Source organism: Anas acuta, chromosome 25 (assembly GCF_963932015.1).
Source record: "Anas acuta chromosome 25, bAnaAcu1.1, whole genome shotgun sequence".
NCBI classification, from domain to species: Eukaryota; Metazoa; Chordata; class Aves; order Anseriformes; family Anatidae; genus Anas; species Anas acuta.
Genome location: NC_089003.1, coordinates 1,343,278 through 1,365,401, shown reverse-complemented (window position 1 = coordinate 1,365,401; position 22,124 = coordinate 1,343,278). Strand labels below are relative to the sequence as shown.

Below are 22,124 nucleotides of genomic sequence, written 5' to 3'. Positions count from 1 at the left end.
ACAGAAATTTTATGTATTCTAAAGTAAAAGGCTGAGTCTGCTTGATACGGCATTGTTAGATCCTTAGATTATCTGACATTAACAGAGTCAAGTTCCAATGTGTCTATACAGCCTCTTGTTCTAAGTGTGTCGCTGCACTTGACAGCAATAAAGAGCACTGGAAAGGTTGTTTTTGTGTTACAGAGACAGGGAGGTGAAAAGAATCATGCTGGGACACAAGGTCTCTCCTACAACAGCATTTCTGTTGCTACCTATTGAATGGGAAATTAGAATGTCATAAAGTAAACAAATATTACAGTAGAAAATCCCATCCACTTCAAAGCACAGCCATATGTTGAAATCAGACCTGAAATAACAAAGGTTCCATTATTTGTTAACCAGGAAACGCAGCAGAAATAAGCAAGAGTCAAACTGTTGTTTTGCAATGATCTGTATAGGAAAAAGTGCAAAGCACGAATATCTGATGACTCGTAGACTTTTCAGAATAATTAAAGTATAAATCACCTAACAACAATCTAACTGGGAGAAATATTCTCTTGTGGCTCTCCAATTAAATTAAATTTAAACTAACAGCCTGAATAGATTGTTACAAAATATATAAACAGAAACAAAGTCAGTAAAATTCAAAAGTCAAAAAATTAACTCATATGCTTTAGTGGCCTTCTCAGGCCAGAGTAAGTTAAATTTCCAGTGCTGTATTTAACTACATGTTTGCAACGTGTGGGGATGTGGGAACAGTTAACACATTTTCATTCTGCTCCAATGCACCGGGTAAAATGGCATTTTGGTCAGGTTCTCTGACAGAGTTCCTGGTAACAGCAGATCTGCATCTTGGTAGCAGAAAGGTTAGGATGTATGTTGACTAGATGCTTAAATGTATTGCTTTCTATAACAGATACTCCTTTCATCACGGGCACATCAGTATATGTTAACTGTAGAGAAAACTTGTCAAAAATGCACAGTTTCCATTAAGTGTTAGGGATAATTTAGGCCTCTTGCCCTTTTAACATTTACAAGTCAAACTGTTTTTGTTAGCTCAGGCTTTAGTTATTTTAACTCCAGATAGATGAGTGAGATTTTTCCAAATCTTGTCGAAACTTGAAGAAATTCCTGAACAGAACAGCGTCTGAAGAGAAACAACCTCAAGACTGTTTCAAAATGACTGCTGCGTGGGTGAGAATTGGCAGGCCCGGTCGTGTGCCCCGCTGGGTGGGAGTCAGAGCGCAGGCTGAGCACGCTGCCAGGCGCAGCTCGAGCTCCTCCGCAGCCTTTCATGAATGAACTTCGGGAGTTTTTTTATGAATGGGCGCTCCGTCCTTGAATGAACACCCGAGCGCCGCGCGCTGATTGGCCCCGGCGGATAAAGCCACGCCCACTCCCCCCTGGCTGAGGCCCAGCGCGAGCTGCGATTGGCGGGCGTGCCCGGCGCAGGGCTTCATTCAGGGAGTCAATGAAACAAAGGAGCGGGGAGCCGGGCCGGGCGGGCGGCGATGCGCCAATGGGAGCCCGGCCCCGGGCTCACGGCGGCCTGAGCGGGCGGGCGGGGCTGCCCCGGGCTCCGCATGGGCCGGGAGCCGCCGCTGCCACCACCGGGTGAGGCTCGTCCCGGGGGCTCGTCCCGTTCAGGCGGGGGGCTCATCCCGGCCAGACGGCCTCGCTCCCGCCCGTTGATTCAAGTTTGGGGAGCGGTGAGGAGCCCCCCACCGGGTATAGGGTTCCCCCCACCCGGTGTGGGCTGGCCTCGGCAGGTGCGGGAGGCTCGGCTCGTTGTTAGTTTAACCCCCGCCGTGCCTCTGCCCCCCCTTCAGGTGCCCGCCGAGAGCAGGCAGCTCCGCGGAGGTAGCGCACGGGCGGCAGGATGAAGGGGTACCTGGACCAGCAGGTGCCGTTCACCTTCCCGCAGGTGAGTGGCGGCTCCGCAGGGCGGGGGGTGGGAAGGGTTTTGGGGGATCTGGGCCGGGAGAGCCCCCGCTCAGAGCCCCCGCACTGATCCTCTCCACCCGCAGCAGCCGCCCGGCCATGCGGGGCCCGGGTGCGGGGCTCCGGAGGGCGCTGGGAAGAGCCCCGTGGAACCGGGCTTGCCTCCGGTGCAGGATTCGGAAGGTAAGGGGGGAGGTGGAGGGGAGGCTGGGGGTGGTGAAGGCTTCTGGGCAGGGAGCAGGTCCTCCCCCTGCGCCTCCGCCCCCACCTCCCCGTCCCGCCCGGCATCTCCGCCGCTGGAGCATCCTGCTGTCCCTCCCCAGCGCTCCACTGAGGAACCCTCTCGCTTTTCGTGCAGACCTCTTCCAGGACTTGAGCCAGTTCCAGGAGACTTGGCTGACAGAAGGTAGGCTCCTTCCCCTCGCTCTGTTTTGGTTTGTTCGGCTCTCGCTCGTTCGTCTTTCGGTGTTTGTTCTGCTCCTTCGCTTCGTTTGCCTAGCTCCAAACGCTGAGTGTTTTTTTTTTCAGACTTGCCAACCTCTGGGCTGTGTAAATGAAGAAGCATGAATCACACTATTGTGCTGGGTATTTGCTTATGAATGGAACTTGGCTGTTAGCCCGTTTTCCTGGTTACAATTTTCGTTTCAGCCTCTACTTGTTACTGGTTTGATTTTATGTTAATTTTTTGCTTATCTTTGTTAGTTGCCAAAATATTGATATTTTCTTAAACAAACAATAATCTGTTATTTTAATTCGGGGAACAAGGTGCTTTTCATAGTTGTGTTTTTTTTTTTTTTTTTTTGTAAAGATAATTCTCTGAAAGGACCTTCCTGGAGTTTGTCTTTCTACATGCTGCTCAGTTTGAAGTCTAAATTGTTTTGCCTTTTGACTTCAAGGAAGAGGAAACTTCAAGGTCCAGGGAGTGCCGTTAATTCAAAGTGAAAGTGGTTCTAAACGGCATAATGAATTTGTCCTGATTCCAGGACTACAAAAGATCCCTTTTCTAGAAGAATTCAAAATGTATCCTCAAGTACAGACTTTTGATAAACATAAGAGAGCTTAATGCATCTAGGTACTTAACAAATATTTAACAATAGTATGAAAACATGCATGGCATTTTGAGCAGGTTTTTTTCCTTGAATTCTTCAACGAGTGAGGGACAAACCTGTCAAATAGTTATCTGTTTTTTTTTTCTAAAAACCTTCATAAAGGTAGTAACCTAAGTAAGGTTAGTAAGAAAAAAAAAAAAGTTCTTCTTTTTTTACGTTCTTTTCAAATTCAAATGAAATGTCATTGATCAGGCAGCATTCAAGGGTGTGAGGACTGTAAGGATGCAAAAGGAATTATCTGGAGGCTCCTCTGCGATTTAAACAATTTGCTAATTTGGAGCAGAAAAATAGGTATTAATTGCTGATCATTTTTTAGATCTGCGGAGTGTGCATGCTTGCTTGAGACCGGTTTCTCTTAAATCCTCAAAAACCTTGAGATGCCGATGAGACTTGTTTGCCTCAGTCAGATTCTGGTAGACTTTCAATTTTAGGCTTTCTAATATTTTTAAATAGCTCCTTGATCCAAACAATTTGCACACAATCACTACGATACAACTGTCAGTAGCAGAGTGTTTGTAGAATGAATTCACCAGCACCCCGGGTGAAGGGAAGGTCATCCCAGGGTCTTGTAGCACTGAACGGAGAAAGGGAACCTGCTGTCATGCGATTGAGAAATTGTAATGCAAGCCTTAGAAGAAAAGTAGCAGCACAAAACTGTATTTCCTATTGAATACCTTCCACTTCTGGGAAGAAATCTTTAGTGGCTACTAGAGTGGAAGGAACTCTGGATTCTCCAAACAGCTCTGCCCTTTGCTTCCTGTCAGTGAATGGACTTTAGCTCCTACCTTCTCGCTTGATCTTTAGAAGTATTAATCCCTTGTATCATCTTTTGTTCAAAGGATTTCAGGAACTTTGCCACTTCCTATATATTTTTTTTTCTTTGCAATACATCTGTCAATTATGCATTGCAGTCTTGATTTTCCGATTGGGATAGCTGAGTCCCAGAGCATCCCAACAGCTTGTCAGAATCACACGGCTCCGAATGGGCTCCAGGTTTCCCATTACCTGCTTTTGTGCCATAAACATGAAGAGCAATACCCTCCCCACAGCAGTCAGTGCTTCATAAAACTTAATGAGATTTTTTGATGAAAATGCAGAGAGATTTCTTGAAATTAGTAATGAATCTTCAGAGCTGAGAAGACAAGATTTTTAATAGGGACAAAATTAAATGAGGGTAGAGTCCAGAAGTAATGATCATTAAACTATGGTAGATACAGAAGACTTCAGAGATGGTTTTGTAGCAGGGGTTAGTGTGGAAAGGTCACAATAGAATCTGGATAAAAAAAACTCATGGAAGGCTATTGTTGTTTTTTTTGTTGTTGTTTGTTTTTTTCTGTTTTGGCAAGTAGAATTTCCATTCCCATATCTTTTTGTCTTTATTAGATTAAAAATCCAGGGTGGCTGCAAGAGAAACACTTGACTTTCTAGAAACTGGCTGTTGCAATGCAAGAAATGCCCAGTGATGATATCTATTGCATGCTTTCAGAACATAGCAAGTGGGTTTCTTATATAGCGCATCGCATCTGGTCATAGTCAAAGTGAGATTTTTGAGGAAATTCAGTGTGTTTTAATCATCTGCTTTATGACTTTAGACTGCACGCATAGGGACCTATTTTCTCCGATGGTGATTCCCACTTGCAGAATTTTAACCAAAAAAAAAAAAAAGCCTTTTGAAGCAGGGTGTTTAGCTATTTTGTCAATTTTATTCTATCTTACGGTTACTTTTAAATTAAGGGGGGAAAAAATAGGAAGGAAGCAAATATTAGATAAAAATTTACAACAAACATTCAGCCATATGCGAAGTGTTAATAAAACTTCAACCATGTATACACTTGAGTATATATGTATGAATATATTTTTGTGTATATGTGTGTATGACTTCATTCTTGGGGGTATTTTTGTTAGCTTTTTAGAGTATTTTAACAGTAGCAATTGACACCTGATTTCACCTTTGCATAAAATACTATCTGCATATAGATGGCTCTTAAAAGAAGCAGATGTTTAGAAAACCCTAGGCCTTGTTACTAAAATTCCGAAGTCCTCATCTACACCATTTTAAGCAGAATCTGTTGGAGCTGGCAGCTGCACAGAAGTGATTTTTTGAGTGAGGTTGTCAGCAATGCAATGGGCAGTAAGCTGAGAAATCCAAACTCAGCTCCTGTGATGTGATCCCTGTTATTTCTCCTATTTTGATGTCACTTTTTCAAGGTAGTTCGTAAAAGGAATTATGTAGGTTTGCTTCTGTTCCCCTCCTTTTACCACTTATGGTTCCCATTAGTTGTCATATAGGTTATTTTAAGGAGCAGTGAGGAGAGCTTGGCTCCTTCCATTCCAATCCGCAGCCTGTCGTTAGTGCAGTATTATTCCCTGAGGTTTATTTTTGGCTTGTCTTGTCTAGCTCAGCTTCACGTGACTGAGATTACTGGGCTTCCACTCCTCATCTCCCCTTACTTTGACTACCTCACCTTTGCTTTAGAGCTAAGTGCAGTATTTTTGTTTGCATTGCAATATCCCAAACTGGCTCCGCTATGAACTAACAGCGACGCTATTTTCAGCAGTAGTTTCTGAGAGATTTTGTGAAATAAGCATCTGCTGCAAAGTTCTCCCTTCCCTGCAATTAAAGGGACGTAAAAAGTAATTGTTGGAAGTAATAAAATATTATTGTAACGCGACACGTGCTGTGGTTAAGGGTTCTCTCTATGGCAATTTCTCCCAGAGCCTGCCTAGGTGCTCAGTTCTTTGTCAGGTCTGAATTCACCACGTCAGCTGCTATCTCTGGGTAGTGGAGGGCTGCTCTGGGGGTGGACTGAAGCCATCTGAGCTAAGGAAAGAGAGGAGCAAACCATCTTGTAGGAGGGCGTAAGCGTGCTTGGTTGTATTTACGGTTGAAAAATCTGCAGGAATTGTTTCCTCTGCAAATGTGCAAGGGCAGAGCTGATTAATGCTTCACTTGGCAAATGAGGGAAGCAGAAACTGGAGAACATGCGTAGCTGGCTTCTGTGAAACCAGAAGAGCTAGTAACCAAAATAAACAGACCAGCACTAGCTGCATGTACCAAAATGACTTAATTCCTATTCTAGCATTTGATTTTGCGTTAGAATAATCTGTCAAGGGCACCTGTGCCTCTTGCAATAAAACTTTTCCATCTTCTGGGCTGTTTCAGTATGTTTTAATTCCCTGTTCTGAAGTGGCTTCAAGGCAACCCAGGCGTGGGCTAAGGCCACCTCGAGGTAGGTGATCCATGAACGGGCTGATCAAAGCTGGAGCTGAGAAAAGGCAGGCAGCTGCGTGTAGGCAGGTGAGCAGTTCCATATTCCAGTAGAATATGGAATTCCAATATTTTAATTCCAGTATTTTAATTTAAAATAAGTATTTAGTCCCAAGAGTGATGAAGTACACAGGGGAAGACTTTCCTCGTGTCTCCAATGTCAATGCTATGGGAATCTCTCGCCAGCTTTTTTTTTTTTTACAGCTTTAGCAAAGTCCAGTCGTGGAAATCAGAATTACTAAATGTGAACCCCTGGCTCACCCAGTGGCATCAAACTACAGACAGCACGCTTGTGACTTCATGCCACAAGCCTCTCCAGTTTGGCTCCAGGAGACTTTAGACCTGAAGCTTCTCAACGTCATTGAGATGCTAATGTTGTAAACGACTTATCACCTTCAGCAACATCTTGTAGGGGGTGTGCTGCTGCCAGGTGAACGGGGCCTCTGCAGGCTTTCAGCTGTCTTTTCGACAGTCTTGGAAATACCAGCAAGGTTTGAGAAATCTGAGTGTTCTTGGAGTGCTGCTACCAGTGCTGTCGACAGGGCAGAGGCTTTTAGAAATAAGCTTTACAGCACTGATCACTGGGGAAATAGCAGTGCTTTGCAGTCAGGCTTGCTCTTACATTTCCCACTTACAAAATCATCCACACATGCAAGGCATTATTTATAATTTCTCTCTCCTGGTACCAGGTTATATTATTATTATTATTTTCTTCTGAAATATTTTCTTTCTGCTGATCTACATACTGTAGCCTGTTCTGCTAGTGCCAACCTATCCACTGCTTCTGGAGCTACTGAAAGGATTGTTTCTGTTGAAGCCATAGATGTTCCCCATGCTCAGCGCTTTGGCATAACCCTGCCAAATCTATCAGCTGGTAATTATTTTCCCCCTGCTAAATGCTTAAAAATCTCTGCATATTATGTTTCTGAGGAAAAATGTGAGCCTTGAGCTAATAAACTCGGTGTCCTTTTTCTCTCCAAGGTAAGAGACCAAGAAAGTGGCAGGCTGATGCAGCACAACTGCAGGCAGAGGAATGGGATTCATTAATCCCCGAGGGAAAGTAGCCTTAGTCACTAAAGTGCATCCCCGCGGAAAGCTCAGATCTTTCCTGCATAGACTTATTTCTACCTTACTGTTAATTACACCGCGCAAAGTGCCAAATCTAATTCTCCTCTCTCTCTCCCTCCCCCGGCAGCTCAGGTTCCAGACAGCGATGAGCAATTTGTGCCTGACTTCCATTCAGAGAACCGTAAGTAGCGCAGGGGCGACGGGCGGACGCTGCATCTCGGTGCATCTCTGGGGAGAAGGGCAGGAGACACTTCACCCAAAGGAATATGTAAATGCAACACGCAGGCATTGAGGCTGCAGTGCTCCTTCCTGCATTGTTGTGACAGACAAGATGCAAAAAAAATAAAAAAAAAAAGCTAATTGTCCCCACCTAGACAATGTAAAGGTGTGTGTGTGGTGGGAGCAACCAGTCCCTTATGCTGAGTGCTTCCAGCAGATGTCTTGGTTGGGGTGTGTGTGAACTATTAGCTATCCCTGAAGAGCATAGGAAGTGCATTAGAATGATATTCAAAGGCAGAATTTGAGCGATTGCCCCCCAGAGCAAAAGGAAGGGGGCTGTACGTGGAATTCCAGGTGCTGTCCATGGGATTCCAGGTGCTGCGTGTCCCCGGGTGCTGCTCTGGGGCTCACCTGCGTGGCCTCTGGCTGAGCTCATGCTGCCAGCACGGCCTCTCCCTGCCCTGAGGAGCCATCTGTTGAAAACACGGCACATGTTTGCACAGGGGCGTGCGGAGCACACCGCAAACATTTGCTCGGAGAGCTGGGCAGAGCGTTCACCTTGCAGAGGAGCTGAGCGTTGCGCAGGTCCAGGCGTGGATCTCGGAAAGTTCCCCACTGGGGCTGTGCAACAATTTCTGCTCTTCTCACGCTGGGCCTGCTTCAGCCGGTCCTTGCAGGGTGCTGCCAGCTCAGCTGGAGCCTGGTGCTGAGCTGACCAAGCCTACACACTTGAAATTAATCCAGACCGTTCGAAATAGCTGCGGGAACCCAGAGCCTCAATTTCAGCGGCGTGTCAGGGCTGTGAGAAGATGCCTCCCCATCCTCTGGGCACGCACGCCTGGCAGCTCAGGGAGCAGAGGTGCTCCTTTAAAGCTGCTGCAGTCAATTTTGCTCTCCCATGCCAATGCCCCTCTCTGCCTGGGGCGCTTTTCCCTGTGAAAACCAAAATGAAGCACTTTGATGCGGTGTTCTCGCCTACCTCCTTCCCCGCCTTGGCTCTGGCGTGCTCTCTGAGTCATGCAGCTTGTTTCTTCCTCTCTTTGACCTAGAACTGAGGAGAGGGCTGCTCCCATGTTTCACTCCGAATGAATGAGCCAGTTGTAATGCGATAGCCTGTTCCAGCTATTAGGGGCCGGAAAGAATTGGCTGCTCCTAGCACATTTAGCTTCTCCAGGCTTCAATGGAGCTCAGTGTACTGGACAGAGCTTTTTTTTTTCTTTCCAAAGCCTCAGCCAAAACATCAGCATTTTTAGATGGGTTCTGTCCATCCTTTTACTCTGCATGCTGAAAAGAGCTGCTCAGAGCTGGCCGTGGGAGCCCCTTGTCCCTGAGGAGGAGCAGGAGCCAGAAGCAGGATGAGGCTCTGGTCTCTTATGGACGGATTTATTCCTACTGATTGTGCTGGGCTGTTTGGAGCCGTTTGGGTGCGACGCAGAGTGAAGATGGGCTTTCCTGGGGTAGGCTGAATCCCAAGGCAGGCAAAAGGAGTCAGACTTGTGGTTTGTTTTTTTTTTTTCCTTTCTTGCTGAGAAAAACTATTTTGGGGAGGTGTGTTGGCAAACTGAAGTGGCCAGACCCTCCTGTGCTGAGAAAGGCAGCAGCATTTTTGCTAGCAGCCTGCTTCTGAAGGGGCAGAGCGGATTTGCTGGGAGCAAGAGCTGTCGTGAGGGTGGCTGCTGCTCATACGGCTTGGGTTAGTGCTGAAAGAAACCCAGCAAAAGTCTGAGGTATTTGCAGCTCAGGATGTGACCTTCCACCCTTGGAACTGTAATCACAGCTCTGAGCATCCCACTCCTCGTAAGCAGCCTTGTGTCAGCTCGAGAGGTGGGAGTAAACTGGCAAACGGGGACTGCAGCGAGCCTTAGAAAGAGCTTACGGTTTTGATTTGGAGGACAGACCTCTCCCTTGTTTGAAAAACAAGCCTAGACCTGTGCACCTTTCTGGGGTTACTCTTCTTTCCTTCCCAAGTGTCAGCAGCCTCCTAACAGCAGTAGCGGAGCCCAGGGGCAAAGGCAGAAGATGCTTACCGTGTGCCCCGCAGCCAGGATGAGGTTTTCTGATGAACTAGTGAGGGAAGTTTTGCTCCCTGCTGGATTTAATTAAGCACAAGAAGTAACAATACCCACATCCTGGTGCTGTAAACTGCAGCCCACGTTTGTTATTCATGAAATTCTAACCAGCCCAGAAATATTCCTCCTCCTTGCACCAGGAGGGAGGCTGCGGAGAGGACCTGCAAGCCGCTCTTCCAGCTTGGAGGTGGCTTCTAGTGAAAGTGGAGACTTGGAAGTCAGGCTTCTGCTTTGTACCCTGCTCTAACACTGATGCAGCTCTTCTGGAATAGCTAATATCAAATAATGTATAATAATATATCTGTATAAATTGGTGAGTGCTTCTGGAAATGCTACTTCTGTGAGGTGTCTGTGTGCAAGGCGGTCTGGTGACAGCCTGTAATAGGATGCAACGTATAGAATGGTATTTTCCCATGGAAGGCTTTCAGCTCATTAGCTTTGTCTGCAAAAACCTTCCTTTATTGTCCTACCAGACGAACTATGCTATCAGGAAATCTGCAGCGCAACATCATAGAAGTATGTTGTACCTTTGGTAATGCTGCCCACAAGGCGTGATTGCCAGGTGTGTTAACAAAGGAGCACTTTGCATAACACAGACCAAAGCTTTGCTTCTGAGCCCACAAAAAAACGGATGTAGGCACGCTACCCCTCGGGACTCTCTCCGTAACCAAGAAAAGCTTCAACTGGATTTTTCACGTCTTCCCCCACAGTAGCTTTTCACAGTCCTCCTGCTAAGATTAAAAAGGAGCCGCAGAGTCCCTCCTCGGACCCCACGCTGTCCTGCAACCACAAGCAGCCATTCCAGTACCGCAATGGCGAGCAGTGCCTTTATGCCAGGTAACGCCGCTCCCCCAGGCGCCTATGGGGAACCGTTTCCTAAAACAAAGAGCTATCATGTTATCTGATGGGGTGGTGTCACCACCATCTGAGCTGGCTGCTGGGTGAGGGGGGTGCGGTGCAGTACAGATCACCCTGGGGTTGGTATCTCCAGTGCGTGGGGTAGCTCGGAGCCATGGGGAGGGGATCTTTGCCAACACCTTCTCTTTTCCCTATTACTGTCCTGTTGCTGAGAGCAATGTTGACTGCAGAACTGTAACGCTGCGATATCCGTTTGACTGTCCCAGTGCCTATGATCAGCCCAGACAAGTCGGAATCAAGTCCCCCGACCCAGGAACCCCGATACAGTCACCGCTCCAACAGTTCCCTAGACAGGACCGGAGCTTCCTGACCCCTGCGGGGCCACCCCACCCCACATCCAGCTGTGGATACCTCATCGAAAACAGGTGAGTTCCCGCTAGGAGGAGCAGCTGCTGGCCAGGCTTTGGTGCTTCAGCAGCCATCCCATGGCCTTTCCCTTCTTCCAGCTCTGCCTACCAGCCGCCCGTGGAGATGTGCCGCTCCTTCCCCTCCTCACAAGGCATGGCCCGAGAAGCCCCCGTTGGCTACCAGCGCCAGCTGTCCGAGCCCAGCCTCCAGTACCCTCCGCAGGGCTTCAAGCAGGAGTACCACGACCCACGGTACGAGCAGGCGAGCCGGGCAGGCAGCAGCTGCCAGTACCCAGCAGCCGTGGTGGTCAAGCAGGAGCAGGTGGACTACGTGTACGACTCAGGTATAAACCGGGTTTTATCTTATGGGGGGGTGGAAAACTGGGAAACTGGCTGTGGAGTAGGAAATGCAATTAATTTGGACTGCTCAGCCTGCCCAAGAGAAGCTCGGGACATTCACTCTCCATGCAATGTTTGCAGATAACGAACATGGAAAATGATCATGCAATGCCATGCCTCATCTCAGCCAGGCTGCATCGCTGTGTTAATAAATAATGGCAATTCCATTTCCATTAATGGAACCAGCCCTGGCTTCTTGGCTGGAGCCCTGACTCCTGCAATCTCTAAAAACACTTTGGCACCTGGCCAGCCCAATGCATTTGGGAGGTTTGGACAGAAATCTTGCGTTCTTAGATATATTTTTATCTGGTCAGATAATGCTGATCGTTCTGGTTGGATTCCAAAGATGAGCCCTTAAAGGAAAGGAGCTTGCTCATGGGGGTTGGCTGAACTTACTGAAGGACTGGCAGAGAAAGTGGAGTTGGGGCTTCTGCCCCATGAAAAGGAACAGCAAAGGAACCGGCTTGCCCCATTAACAAGAGCCTGGGAGCCTCTGCTCCAGGTTTGTGCTGCCCAGTTCCACAATTTGGATTATGCCTGGTGCACATCACTGATGTGCAAACAAATGCACAGGAATGGACATAAGGAGAGAAACTTTCTCCTAGCTCAAGGTGGTTGGAGGACAGTTCATGCCATGTAACTTAGGGGCTTGAAACTCCCTTATGCATTTGTATTTAATCTAATGTTGTGGGGTGGTCTCATTATTCATGTAAATGTCAAAAGCTTATGAAGGACTTGGATTCAGTAAAAACACCCCCAGGGGAGTAGACTTCACAGGATACTATGCAGTGTATAAAGGACTTTTTTCTTGCTTTAAATTTACCTTTGTCTGTCCCCCCGTTCATGTCTCACAAGAGACCTCACAAACAGAGGAACACAGAGATGAATCTCAACGCTATTTCTCCTCACTTCATATGGATGTCAGGCAGAAACCATAGCAGTGACTAGGTAAAACCCCTAAACCTGACGAATTAATATGCTGGAGAGCGCTGTGCAGTGAGCTCCGCCACCAGCCACTGGAGTTTCTCTCTCACGACACTAGAAACGGAGGAGAGGCTGTTCTGGTTGTGCAGAGAGTTTTGGCCTTGAGGGGGTTGTGTGGGCCGCTAGGTAGCAGAAAGAGAGAAAAGTGAGGTCAGCTTTAAAGGATTTACACTGAAAACCTTCTGTAAATGACAGCAGAGAGGAAGGAATCAAATATCTTGGAGCCCATACAGAAAACCCATCTCGGATCCCTGCAGCAGGAGGTGACCTTCGAACCCCAGCAGAGGAGAGGGGCGCTGGGTGCAGGGGTTGTGCTGCGCGACCCCGAGCTGCGGCTCACGGCGCTGCCTGGCCCCGTGCCTCTTCCCTGAATCCCTGAATGGAGGCAGAGGAATTTCATTCACAAAATGGAGGCGTCGGGAGATGCAGCGCTCCCAGCCCGGCTGCCCGGGGATCAGCTTTCACCGCTGACAGCGGCTGCTGCTGGAAACCCGAGTGCTGCTCCCTGCAGCAGCTCCCCGAGGGAGCTGGTGCCCCATGTGAGATAAACCTGCTCTGTTCTGACAAACAGACCCTAAAGTCTCAAACCAAAAGAGGCTGAAGAGACTCGGGTGGTTAACAAGAGCCTGGCCCCTTCCAAGGATGGGTGAGCATGGAGCTGGGGCTGAGCTGCCTCGTGCAGAGCCAACCTCCACCTGCTGCTTCCCATAGAAACAGGGCACACAGAGCAAATAGCAGAGACTTCAGAGGATCACAATAGAAATAAAGTTTATAGTTCCAAAAATAGCTCTCTAGACACCAGAGCAATCAGGTAATTCTCTTACATTCCACAAGGGATAAATCTTATTTTTTTTCTGCAGGCTTGTCCAAAGACTTGCTGCCCTGACATCACTCGCCCAATAAGCTGCTCTAGGGGGAGTGTTGCTTCTGGTGTCCCGGTGTTTTAATGGACACTTGGAATTTGGTCACTTTAGCAGAAATAAATACATAAAGAAAAAGCTCCCCCGAGAGCAGGGAATACATCGCTGCTGATACTACACTTTCACTGGGTCCTTCTGCCCAGACAGGGGAAGAAAATGTGCAAACCCCAAAGAATGCTTTTTTGAGAGTAGTTTATGATTGCAATAACGCACAGTCTGTCAGCTCAGAGTACCCTTCCGCCCTTAGCATCAGCAAAATGTCTGCTGAAGACAATGGCTTTACAGAGGAGCATAAAGGCTACGAGGTAAATCTTTCCAAAGCTCCCTGATACAGCTTCCATTTTGGCTGGGGACAGAAATTGGGTTTGTTTCAGAAAATGTGGGATTTGGAAATGAGATCTAGAGGATATAAATTACAGTGCCCAGGCAGTGATACATACTGCACAGTGAGCCTAAAAAGACCTGCTCGTTTGCAAACTTAGCTGAGAAAACGTACAGGCAAAAATAATCTGTCCGGGAGAACTCCCTGTCTTCATGGGAAGAAGCCAGGGAGATGTAAGATTGGAGATTTCTGAGCTGCTGCCTGTAGAAAACATTCAGATGCTGCTGCTCTCCATTAATGCCTTTATAATGCCCCCTGGAAAAATGTTTTTCGCAGGTGAGAACCATAACAGCACAGAGCTGAAGCTTAGTTTGAGGTAACTGAGGGAGAGGAGTCATGCAAACCCAGCCTGCTGAATACATGGTTATCTGAATAAACGAGGAACTCAGCGATTGTCATCCCTGCCCTGTGCCTCACTGAGCTCTGCTGCTCCCCTGTCCCTGTCCCTGATGCCCTGTGTGGGTTTTTCTCTTTCAGGCTGCAGCTACGACAAGCAGATGAGATCCTTCTCTGATGACGTCTGCGTGGTTCCAGAAAAATTTGAAGGTCAGAGAAAGACTAACTTCTAGTTTTGCTGTAAGACAGGGTTATTCGGCATCCTTGCTGGCCGCTTGGCCACTGTCCACGTGGTTCATTGCGCTGTGTTTTTGCAGGTGGTGTTAGCTGTGGTTCATACTGCCTTTTTGGCATTTTGTGCTTTTTTTTCTTTTTTTTAAGCAGCAAAGGCATTCTGGCATCCATAGCTTAATTGTGAGGGGCATCAGAGCTCTTCCTAGAAGAGCTAACGGTGAATTTGCTGCTCTGGTTTATGTGAACTGAAATGTCCTGGGTGTGTTTTTGTGAAATACGCTTTCTTTGCAACTTTTTTTTTTTTTTTCTCCACACTGTTACCCTTAGAAACAGCTTGTTGTTTCTCCTCCTCAGCAGGAGACATCAAGCAGGAGGTCGGAGGGTACCGGGAAGGACCTCCCTACCAGCGACGGGGATCTCTCCAGCTCTGGCAATTTCTTGTGGCTTTGCTGGATGATCCGACCAATTCCCACTTCATCGCCTGGACTGGAAGAGGGATGGAGTTCAAGCTGATTGAGCCAGAGGAGGTGAAACCTTCTAGCTTCTCCGCGGGCTCAGGGGAGCAGCTGCTGGTTCTGAGCATGCAAATTCCCTGGTGGTTTTCCTCTGCCCTGCGAAGGCTCCTGCCTCCCAAGGGTACCAGCTAAACCGCACAGCAAGCCCAGGTTTTTAGAAGAGGTCCAAGCACCTGGGTGATACTGATATCAGCTTGAACAAAGGCTGGCTGAAGGTTTAGGGTCTTGGCAGTGCAGCGAGCCAAATCACCCCATCTCCACTTCCCAGCGCACAACTCACTTCAGTCCCCAGCTCGCAGTGATCTGTGCTGTCCCCTCATGTTCCATGCCTGAGGCTGGCATCGAGGTTTGGGGTTTTGAACCCTACTGATCACGGAAGCTTTCATGGAAATCTGAAAGAAACCACGGCCTAGTCTAAAGGTATTTCGGTATCAAAAATAATGTTAACTAAGGTGTCATTCTTAATACCACCATGTTTAAAAAAAAAATAATTCCACCTGATGATGTCTAGGAGACTTTTGGAATTGTTTGTATCTGATCAGAGCTGCTTGTAGCCCTGTTCTTGCTGCACATCACCTTTTTGGGCACTTGCCAGTGCAGATGAGTTGTTTCGGTGGGCTGACCTGCTTACAAGAGATTCCTCGGCCTCGTGGACAAAGCTGAGCTCCACGTAGTGGGAGTAAGAGGCACGTTGTTCTTCCAGTGGGGGGGGGTTCCTGGTGAACTCGTCTGATTCTTGCAGATGAAGCGTAGCACGGGATGAAGCAGTCCTTCAGCATCCTCAGGCTGTCAGAGTGCTGGAGGATGAGAAGTGGGGGCAGCAAAACCGAGGAAAAATGGCAGGAAAAACGTCTCTGCTTCAACCTGAGTTCTGCTCTCCCTCTTGAAGAGCTGCTAGACAAATATTGAGCCTATTACTGAAATGTTAGAAGGGTTGCTATGTGCTTTGGCGTGGTCCTGCTCCTCAAAACACAAACAGCTGGGTAATGGCCTTGTGCCCTTGGGCTGGGCTCTCAGACATCCACGTGCTTTGTGGCTTTGTCCTGCAGGTAGCCAGGCTGTGGGGGATCCAAAAGAACCGGCCAGCCATGAACTACGACAAGCTGAGCCGCTCCCTTCGCTACTACTACGAGAAGGGCATCATGCAGAAGGTCAGTTTGCAAAGCAGAACCTCTCGTGAGGCTCTGATGGGTTTGCCAGGTGATTTTGCAAGCTTGCTCTGGTGCCACCCGTGTGCCTGCAGGATTCTCCTCTCTTCCCTGCAGGTGGCTGGGGAGCGCTACGTGTACAAGTTCGTGTGCGAGCCCGAAGCCCTGTTCTCTCTGGCCTTCCCCGATAACCAGCGGCCGACCCTGAAGGCAGACTTTGACCGGCAGATCAGCGAGGAGGACACGGTGCCTCTGTCTCACCTGGATGAGAACGCCGCTTACCTGCCGGACCTTGGGAGCCTCCCTCCGCAGCTTTATGGCAAAGGCTACACCTATTAGTGCTGCTGGGAGCCGGCTGCCACCCCTGCTTGTGTATATAAGGAGATGTCTGGTTAGTACTCAATCCGTATAGGCATTTTCCCAGGCCAGCCTGAGGCTGCACTGAACGGTGAATACCTGCCACGGTCAGGAAAAGGGTTGGGGCAGATGCGTGGATAAACCAGCTGGCAGCTGACAGGGCTCCTGGGTGCTTGCAATGCCACCCTGGTGTTTGGCAGGATGGGACCAGGTCTCAGCGATGCAAACGTCTTCCGAGCAGGGCAGCCCCAGCTTCAGCAGCACCTCGGGTGGTTGCTGCCTTCTGCCAGAGCAAACTCTCCTGCTGAGCCCCTCTCTTTGGCGAGATGTTCTCCTGCTCAGCTCTTCCTCAGATGTGAGGATGCTACAGTGCTGCTGCTGGCTCTGCTCCTCTGGTCCTGAGCCTCTGGATGCCCTGTCCTCAGCAAGGGATGGTTCGGACCTGCACGGACTCACCTCTGCAAAGCCAACCTTGCCTTCACCCCAGGGGGCTGTGCCACGGATCCGACGCCTTCCCTGTGGACTGCTCTGTGGGAACGGGGAATGCTCGTCCTGTTTGTGCATGCTCCTGCCTCGTCACCTCCCTGCCCGTAATACTCCCTGCCAGGGCTGTCTGGTATGTCAGTGCTCTGTCTGAGCAAGGCAGCTGGAGACAGGGGCCAGGATGAGAGCGGGCATGGAGCACACAGCCCTGCTCCAGCACGGGGGAACTGCAGAGCTGCCTCGTGGCGTGTTTCTGGGGTGCAGGTCAAAGCCAACGTTACCATCAGGTAGGGGGATTGCAGGAGGCAGCCAGCCCTGGGCCACCAGTCCCTCTGAGTGGCGTGGTTATTCCAGCCCAAACGATTTCTACAGCAGCCCTCGGGATCTGTGAAGACCTGGCAGGCTCCCGGGCTTGGCTGGAAAAGCAGCTGAGGCGAGAAAAGAACCTGGTGGGGCAAGTTAAGAAAGAGCTATACAAAGTGACCTAAACCAGAGTTCTTAAAATTTCAATTTAGACTTCACCACTGCAGGCGGTTGCCTGTTTGAAGGAAATTCAGCTGCGTCGGGAGGGCAGATATCTCTGCAGCCAAACGCAGCGTGTGCAGCTGAACCACTCTCTGCCCGTTTTTCCACAATAGTGAAAATTTACAACGGGCACCACATCCCCAGTGAGATGTGCCCCGCTTTTTAATTAGGAGCTCCGGCCGTGCGCCCAGCTAGACGAGGAGGAGTACACTGAACCCATACAAAAAAAAAGAAAAAAAAAAAAAAAAAAGAAAAAAAAGCTTTTTTCCCTCAGCTTTGGATTGACGTCCTCGCTGCTGAATACGGAGCCTTGCCAATGCCTGGAGAGAGAGGAAACTGTGTGTTGAGTGAAAGCCCCATTTCCCCCACTGCCTCACCCCTGCATGGCTAATGCCAGCCCTGCCAGCCTTGCTCCTGGGCCCGAGGCCAGGGAAAGCAGCTCTCCCTGCCCCAGACAAGGCCAGGGACGTGGGGCAGCCTCTGCTGCTGCCTCCCCCTGCTCCTGGCAGCTCCTGGCCCTCCTCTGCCTTGCCCTGCTCCCACCAGGTGCCTCTGGTGTCCCAGAAGTGAGGGGGGAAAGGAACCCTGCCATTGGTATAATCTGCCTTTACTATTTATGAGTGTAAAAATACTATAATTAATAAATTGGTCTATGTCTTTGGCCGGCGGCCCTTCATTCAGCCCCTGGCTGCTCCTCCCTTCCCCTCTGTGCTGGGTTTTGCCCAGCTCGCAGCCCTGGGCAGCTAAGCGAGAACATAGGGAAGGGGGCTTGCTCCTGGATTTTGGGGGTGTTCCAGAAACAAACGGTTCCCTCCCTGGATATCCTCCCAGGATTAACCCCATCCTAGCTGAAAGCGGGACAGGGGCAGCCACCCTCACAGCCCAGCCTCAACGCCCCCTCTAAAACCCAACCTCTGGCTGCAGTGAGCCCACGCTCCCACCCTGACCACCCACCAGCCACCGGGACGAGCTCCGTGGTTTTAATTAAAGCAATTGTTCCTTGCATGTTGTCTCTGTCTTGAGCCCAGTTACACAGGCGTGGAGGAGCCCTGTCCTGCTGCATCTGCCTCCTTCCTCGAGGCAGGTGAATGTTTCCGAGGGAAGCGTTTGTGGTAATGAGAAGCTGACCTGGAGGTGTGGGATGGGCCCTGCTGTGCTACTCTGAGTCTCCAAAAAATGCAGCTGGTAGCTTGCTTTGATCTGGCAGCTCTTTCTGCAGGATTCCCAGAGCGTTTTGTGTTTGTTGTCTGCTATTCTTCAAGCTACCCTCTCGCCCAGCCAACCTTCCTTCCAGAAAGGGAATTTGGGGGGCTGATCCCCCTCTGCCTGAAATCGCAGCCCCACGTTTCGCTCGGATCTGTCAAGTCAGTGCTCAGATCGATACCGCGCGGAGCAGTTCTGGGAATGGGTGAGATCAGGTTCTCAGAACTGAGGGGCGGTGACCTCGGAAGGGCAGAGATTGATAACAGCAGCTCGGAGAGCACGGAGCCTCCCAACGCACCCTGCTCCCTGTTCAGCACACCAGAAGAGGCTGCTGCTGAGGGAAAGGTGCCGGGGGAGGCGGCCAAGTGTCACCAGGTCTTGTGCTGCTCCTGGAAGTGCTGGCCCTGTCTCACCACATGGGATTTTACAGCATCACCCCCCCAGTAACTCACATTTATGTGCCAAAGTTGCAACGACTGCTGCAGGCAGCACTGCCCTGCCCTGCCCTGTGTGCGTTTGGCACATCAGCGGGGAGAGGCGCACGTGGCGGTGCCAGCACAGCATGAACATTAGTGTCCCTTCCCCTTACAGATTCACAGCACAACTTTACTCCACATCAGACAGGGGGGAGAGGTAAGAAAGACAGCACTCTTCACAGAAAACCCTATAACAATAGGGTGCTGCTCCTAACAATGCCAACACCTGGATGCAAATATACCAAATATTCTCACTTTTTGCTACAGTTCACTGCTCATATTCAAGATTTCTCTGAGTGGCTTATTTCTCTCTGGTGCTTTGGGACCGGCTGGAAATAAATCCTCAGCAGTCCTTTCTTTCTAATGTCATTTTTTCTAGCTTTATTTTTTTTTTCCTCCTCCCAACGTGCTTGCTGTTGTAACTATGGCCTCGTTGTTACAGCCACAGCACAGAGCCCAGCAGGACGAACCATAAATCCCTTACCCAGAACACGATGCTAAGTTCCTTTCTGGTCACAGTAAATAATTAACACGTAACATTACAGCAGGTCCCAGATGGACCCTTCGCGTGTGCTGTCAGGGGCAAAGGAATTAGCCCTAACAGGTTGCAAGTGGAGCTGAATCGTTTTGCGAACCACATCGACAGGATTTTCTGATGCAATTTGTTGAGGCTGACCCAGGAAATATTTCTATTGACAGATTCCATGCCCTGAAATAAGTATGAGTAGTGATAATGAAGGATGAGGGCAGCAGCAATCCTCCCCTTACAGGCTGAGCACTGACCAGGAAGGCAATAGAGTCAGCTGGAAGTGTTTGATGCAGAAAAAGCTGAAGGCAGAGCCAGCTGCAGCAGATATTCTTCTGCTGCTTTGGTGCTGGTCCTGTCCCTGAGCACAGAGCATCAGGCACCGTGCTGGACAGAAACATTTCACACCATTACACCAGCCACAGCCAAGCACGGATAACTCCAGGGGCAATAACGCCAGGACATTTGACTCCTTGGAATGTTTTATGGAGGTATAACACTCCTGAAAAAGACATTGGCATTAATTTTGCCAATATGCTGGAGAGATCCGCTCTGATAAATGAGTCGGCCCTAATGACACCTATGCACTTCTCCCCATCCTCCCCTGCGATGGAATCAGGGGAACGGTGCAATCTGCCACCACGCTGGAGCCCATTTCGCACAATTAAAATCGATCCCTCAGCGCCTCGATGGCTGAGACACCGCAGAGACGAAGCGCCCGCCAGCATGCTAAACACGGCGGTGGAGGAGAGCAGAGGACCCAGCCCCAACAGGAGGCTGCCCCTCGGTCCTCTCCCCCCCAAAAAATTTGCTACCCCAGAGCCCCACGTGCCCCTCACTTGGGGAAAAAATCCCCTTCATCCCCTTCTCCCAGGGACGGCCACATGCAGCCTGCTCCTATCCCAAAAAAAACACTTTAGCAGAGCCCAGCCTCCAACCAACAAATATCCACACACCTCAGGGGGATCACTGCTTGCTCTGCTCGGGAGGTTCATATCTGTTCTCTCGGCCATCCTGGAACTAGGGGCAGGTAGCAGGTGAGAAAGCAAAGCAGCAGGAAGGGAGGGATCACAGGGGAGCTCGTTAGCTGCACTAATTAATGGCACCTGATGTGCCTCAAAAGCTGGCTGCTGTGCTGCTGCCTGGTGCCACCCGTTGCCATTTCCCTCCGTTAGCTTCGTGCCTGCTTCGGAGGCAGTGCCACGGCTGCCCTTTTTGCTTTGATTCTGTAAGACAGACGGACAGACAGACAGATCCCCCTCTGCCAGGGTTACCCAGGCACATCACCTACTGAACTGATTTCTATTTGAACATTTTGACATAGTTAAAAAAAAATAAAATGAAAAATCCCGGTACAAATTAATTAAAAATGGTTATAAAACAGCCCGGCCGATATGGCGTTTTCAGCCCATTTGCAAGAACATGTAACAGGAACACGGGAATTATGAAATCCTCCCACTTCTGTTAAGGGAATCACAGCGAGAAATCAGCACAGCAAACCTCACGAGCATCCCAGCGGAGACGGGGAGCGCCTGCGCCGACCGCTGGTGCCTGCAGAGCTTCTGGGAGGTCTCTCCCAGGTTCTGATCCTTCAGAGGGTCCCTCAGGGGCTGTTCTGGGGCAGGGCAGAGCCCTGCATGTGCCAAGCTTGGGTGCTGCACCAGCAGGAGGCTGCTTCAACCCCCTTCAGCACACCCTGATGCCACCCAGCACCCCAGCTTGGCCCTGGGCTGCAGGAAAAGTGGCAGCGAGGTGGCTTTGGCCACCCCAGCTCAAGGCCAGCTCTTCTCCACGAGCGTCACCCCCATTTCCCAGCCACCTGCGTGCAGCAAATTGAGCCCTGCTCAACCACGGTCACCTGGGCTGTTCAAGGGACCCTGAGGCAGGGCACACGCCCTTGAATCCCAAGGCTAATTTACCTAAGAGATGATCCTGGAGACCCAGCAGCCCCCAGGTGAGATGTGAAGCAGCCTCCCCCCTCTCGTTTGCAAGCCAGCGTGGGGCAGAGCAGGCTACCCGCGGTCCTGTGGGTGGTGGCAGCCGGGTGGTTTCCCCTCAAACCCCAAATCCTGGCTGCAAAAGCTGCAGGGATAATCCCCACCGAGCCCCAGAGCTTGCACATGAGCCCAGCCCAGAGGGGAAGGGAGAGAAACCCGGGGTCCAAAATGCTTCAGGTGGAAACCAAACCCCCCCTGGGTGGCTGTGAGCACACCTCAGCTCTTCAGAGTGAGGTTTCTGTGCCAGGGGTAGAGCAGAGCAGGAGCCTCCAGCACATACACATTTAAGTCTTAAATGGATGCGGTAGAGAACTGATCAAAGGCAAGAGAGGCACAGGAACTTATAAGGGACCCGATAGACTTTCTTTCCTAAACTTGAAGGAAGCCTAACACTGGATTTCCACCCGCAGGTTTTTCAGCCGCTGTCACTTGCAGCAGCTCCAGGTGGTGGAAATTAATGGTCCCACTCCAAAACAGCCGGGATCTGCCACCGGTCGTGAGCCAATTCGCTCTCACCTCCTCGACCTTTTTCCGGTAAAAGGGGATGATTATTGAACGCAGACAGGAGATTTTTCTCCGTTCCACTGAACTCTCCTTTCCATGTAGTGTGCAGAGCAGATTTGTGCTTGAAGGACCCATCAGCTATGAGAATTCCCCCATCGTTTTTGACCGAAACCAAGCAGCACCACCCCGCACCACCACCCCGCGGGCACCGACGGCC

At 49.8% G+C, this 22,124-nt stretch overlaps 1 protein-coding gene and 1 long non-coding RNA gene across 13 annotated transcripts; one reads left to right on the top strand and one right to left on the bottom strand.

The window, feature by feature from the left end:
* Positions 1 to 1,436: 1,436 nt before the first annotated feature.
* Positions 1,437 to 17,862, top strand: ETV4 (ETS variant transcription factor 4). 11 transcript variants are annotated; one of them, XM_068660808.1, is made up of 12 exons: positions 1,437 to 1,593; positions 1,809 to 1,903; positions 2,010 to 2,103; positions 2,279 to 2,326; positions 7,493 to 7,546; positions 10,364 to 10,490; positions 10,778 to 10,936; positions 11,018 to 11,262; positions 14,081 to 14,149; positions 14,528 to 14,700; positions 15,738 to 15,839; positions 15,954 to 17,862. In XM_068660808.1, exons 2-12 carry the CDS (start codon positions 1,859 to 1,861, stop codon positions 16,173 to 16,175), a joined length of 1,338 nt encoding a protein of 445 aa, XP_068516909.1. In that variant the 5' UTR covers positions 1,437 to 1,593; positions 1,809 to 1,858; the 3' UTR covers positions 16,176 to 17,862. The 11 variants fall into 11 exon arrangements, with proteins under 11 accessions (XP_068516909.1, XP_068516914.1, XP_068516906.1 ...); XM_068660813.1 differs by having other exon boundaries at positions 2,007 to 2,103; positions 14,531 to 14,700; XM_068660805.1 differs by having other exon boundaries at positions 2,007 to 2,103.
* On the bottom strand, positions 12,806 to 21,319 carry LOC137844462 (uncharacterized). 2 transcript variants are annotated; one of them, XR_011089910.1, is made up of 4 exons: positions 20,907 to 21,319; positions 20,513 to 20,632; positions 20,363 to 20,420; positions 12,806 to 19,908 (listed from the first exon to the last, which is right to left on the bottom strand). It is a non-coding gene; the product is annotated as an uncharacterized lncRNA (long non-coding RNA). The 2 variants fall into 2 exon arrangements; XR_011089909.1 differs by having other exon boundaries at positions 20,363 to 20,632.
* Positions 21,320 to 22,124: the final 805 nt, after the last annotated feature.

Coding starts and splice junctions, on each gene's coding strand:
- ETV4 (XM_068660802.1), top strand. CDS start 1,499: ATGGGAGCCCGGCCCCGGGCTCACGGCGGCCTGAGCGGGCGGGCGGGG. Junction 10,937..11,017: donor GGATACCTCATCGAAAACAG/GTGAGTTCCCGC, acceptor CCCTTCTTCCAG/CTCTGCCTACCAGCCGCCCG. Junction 11,263..14,080: donor GGACTACGTGTACGACTCAG/GTATAAACCGGG, acceptor TTTCTCTTTCAG/GCTGCAGCTACGACAAGCAG.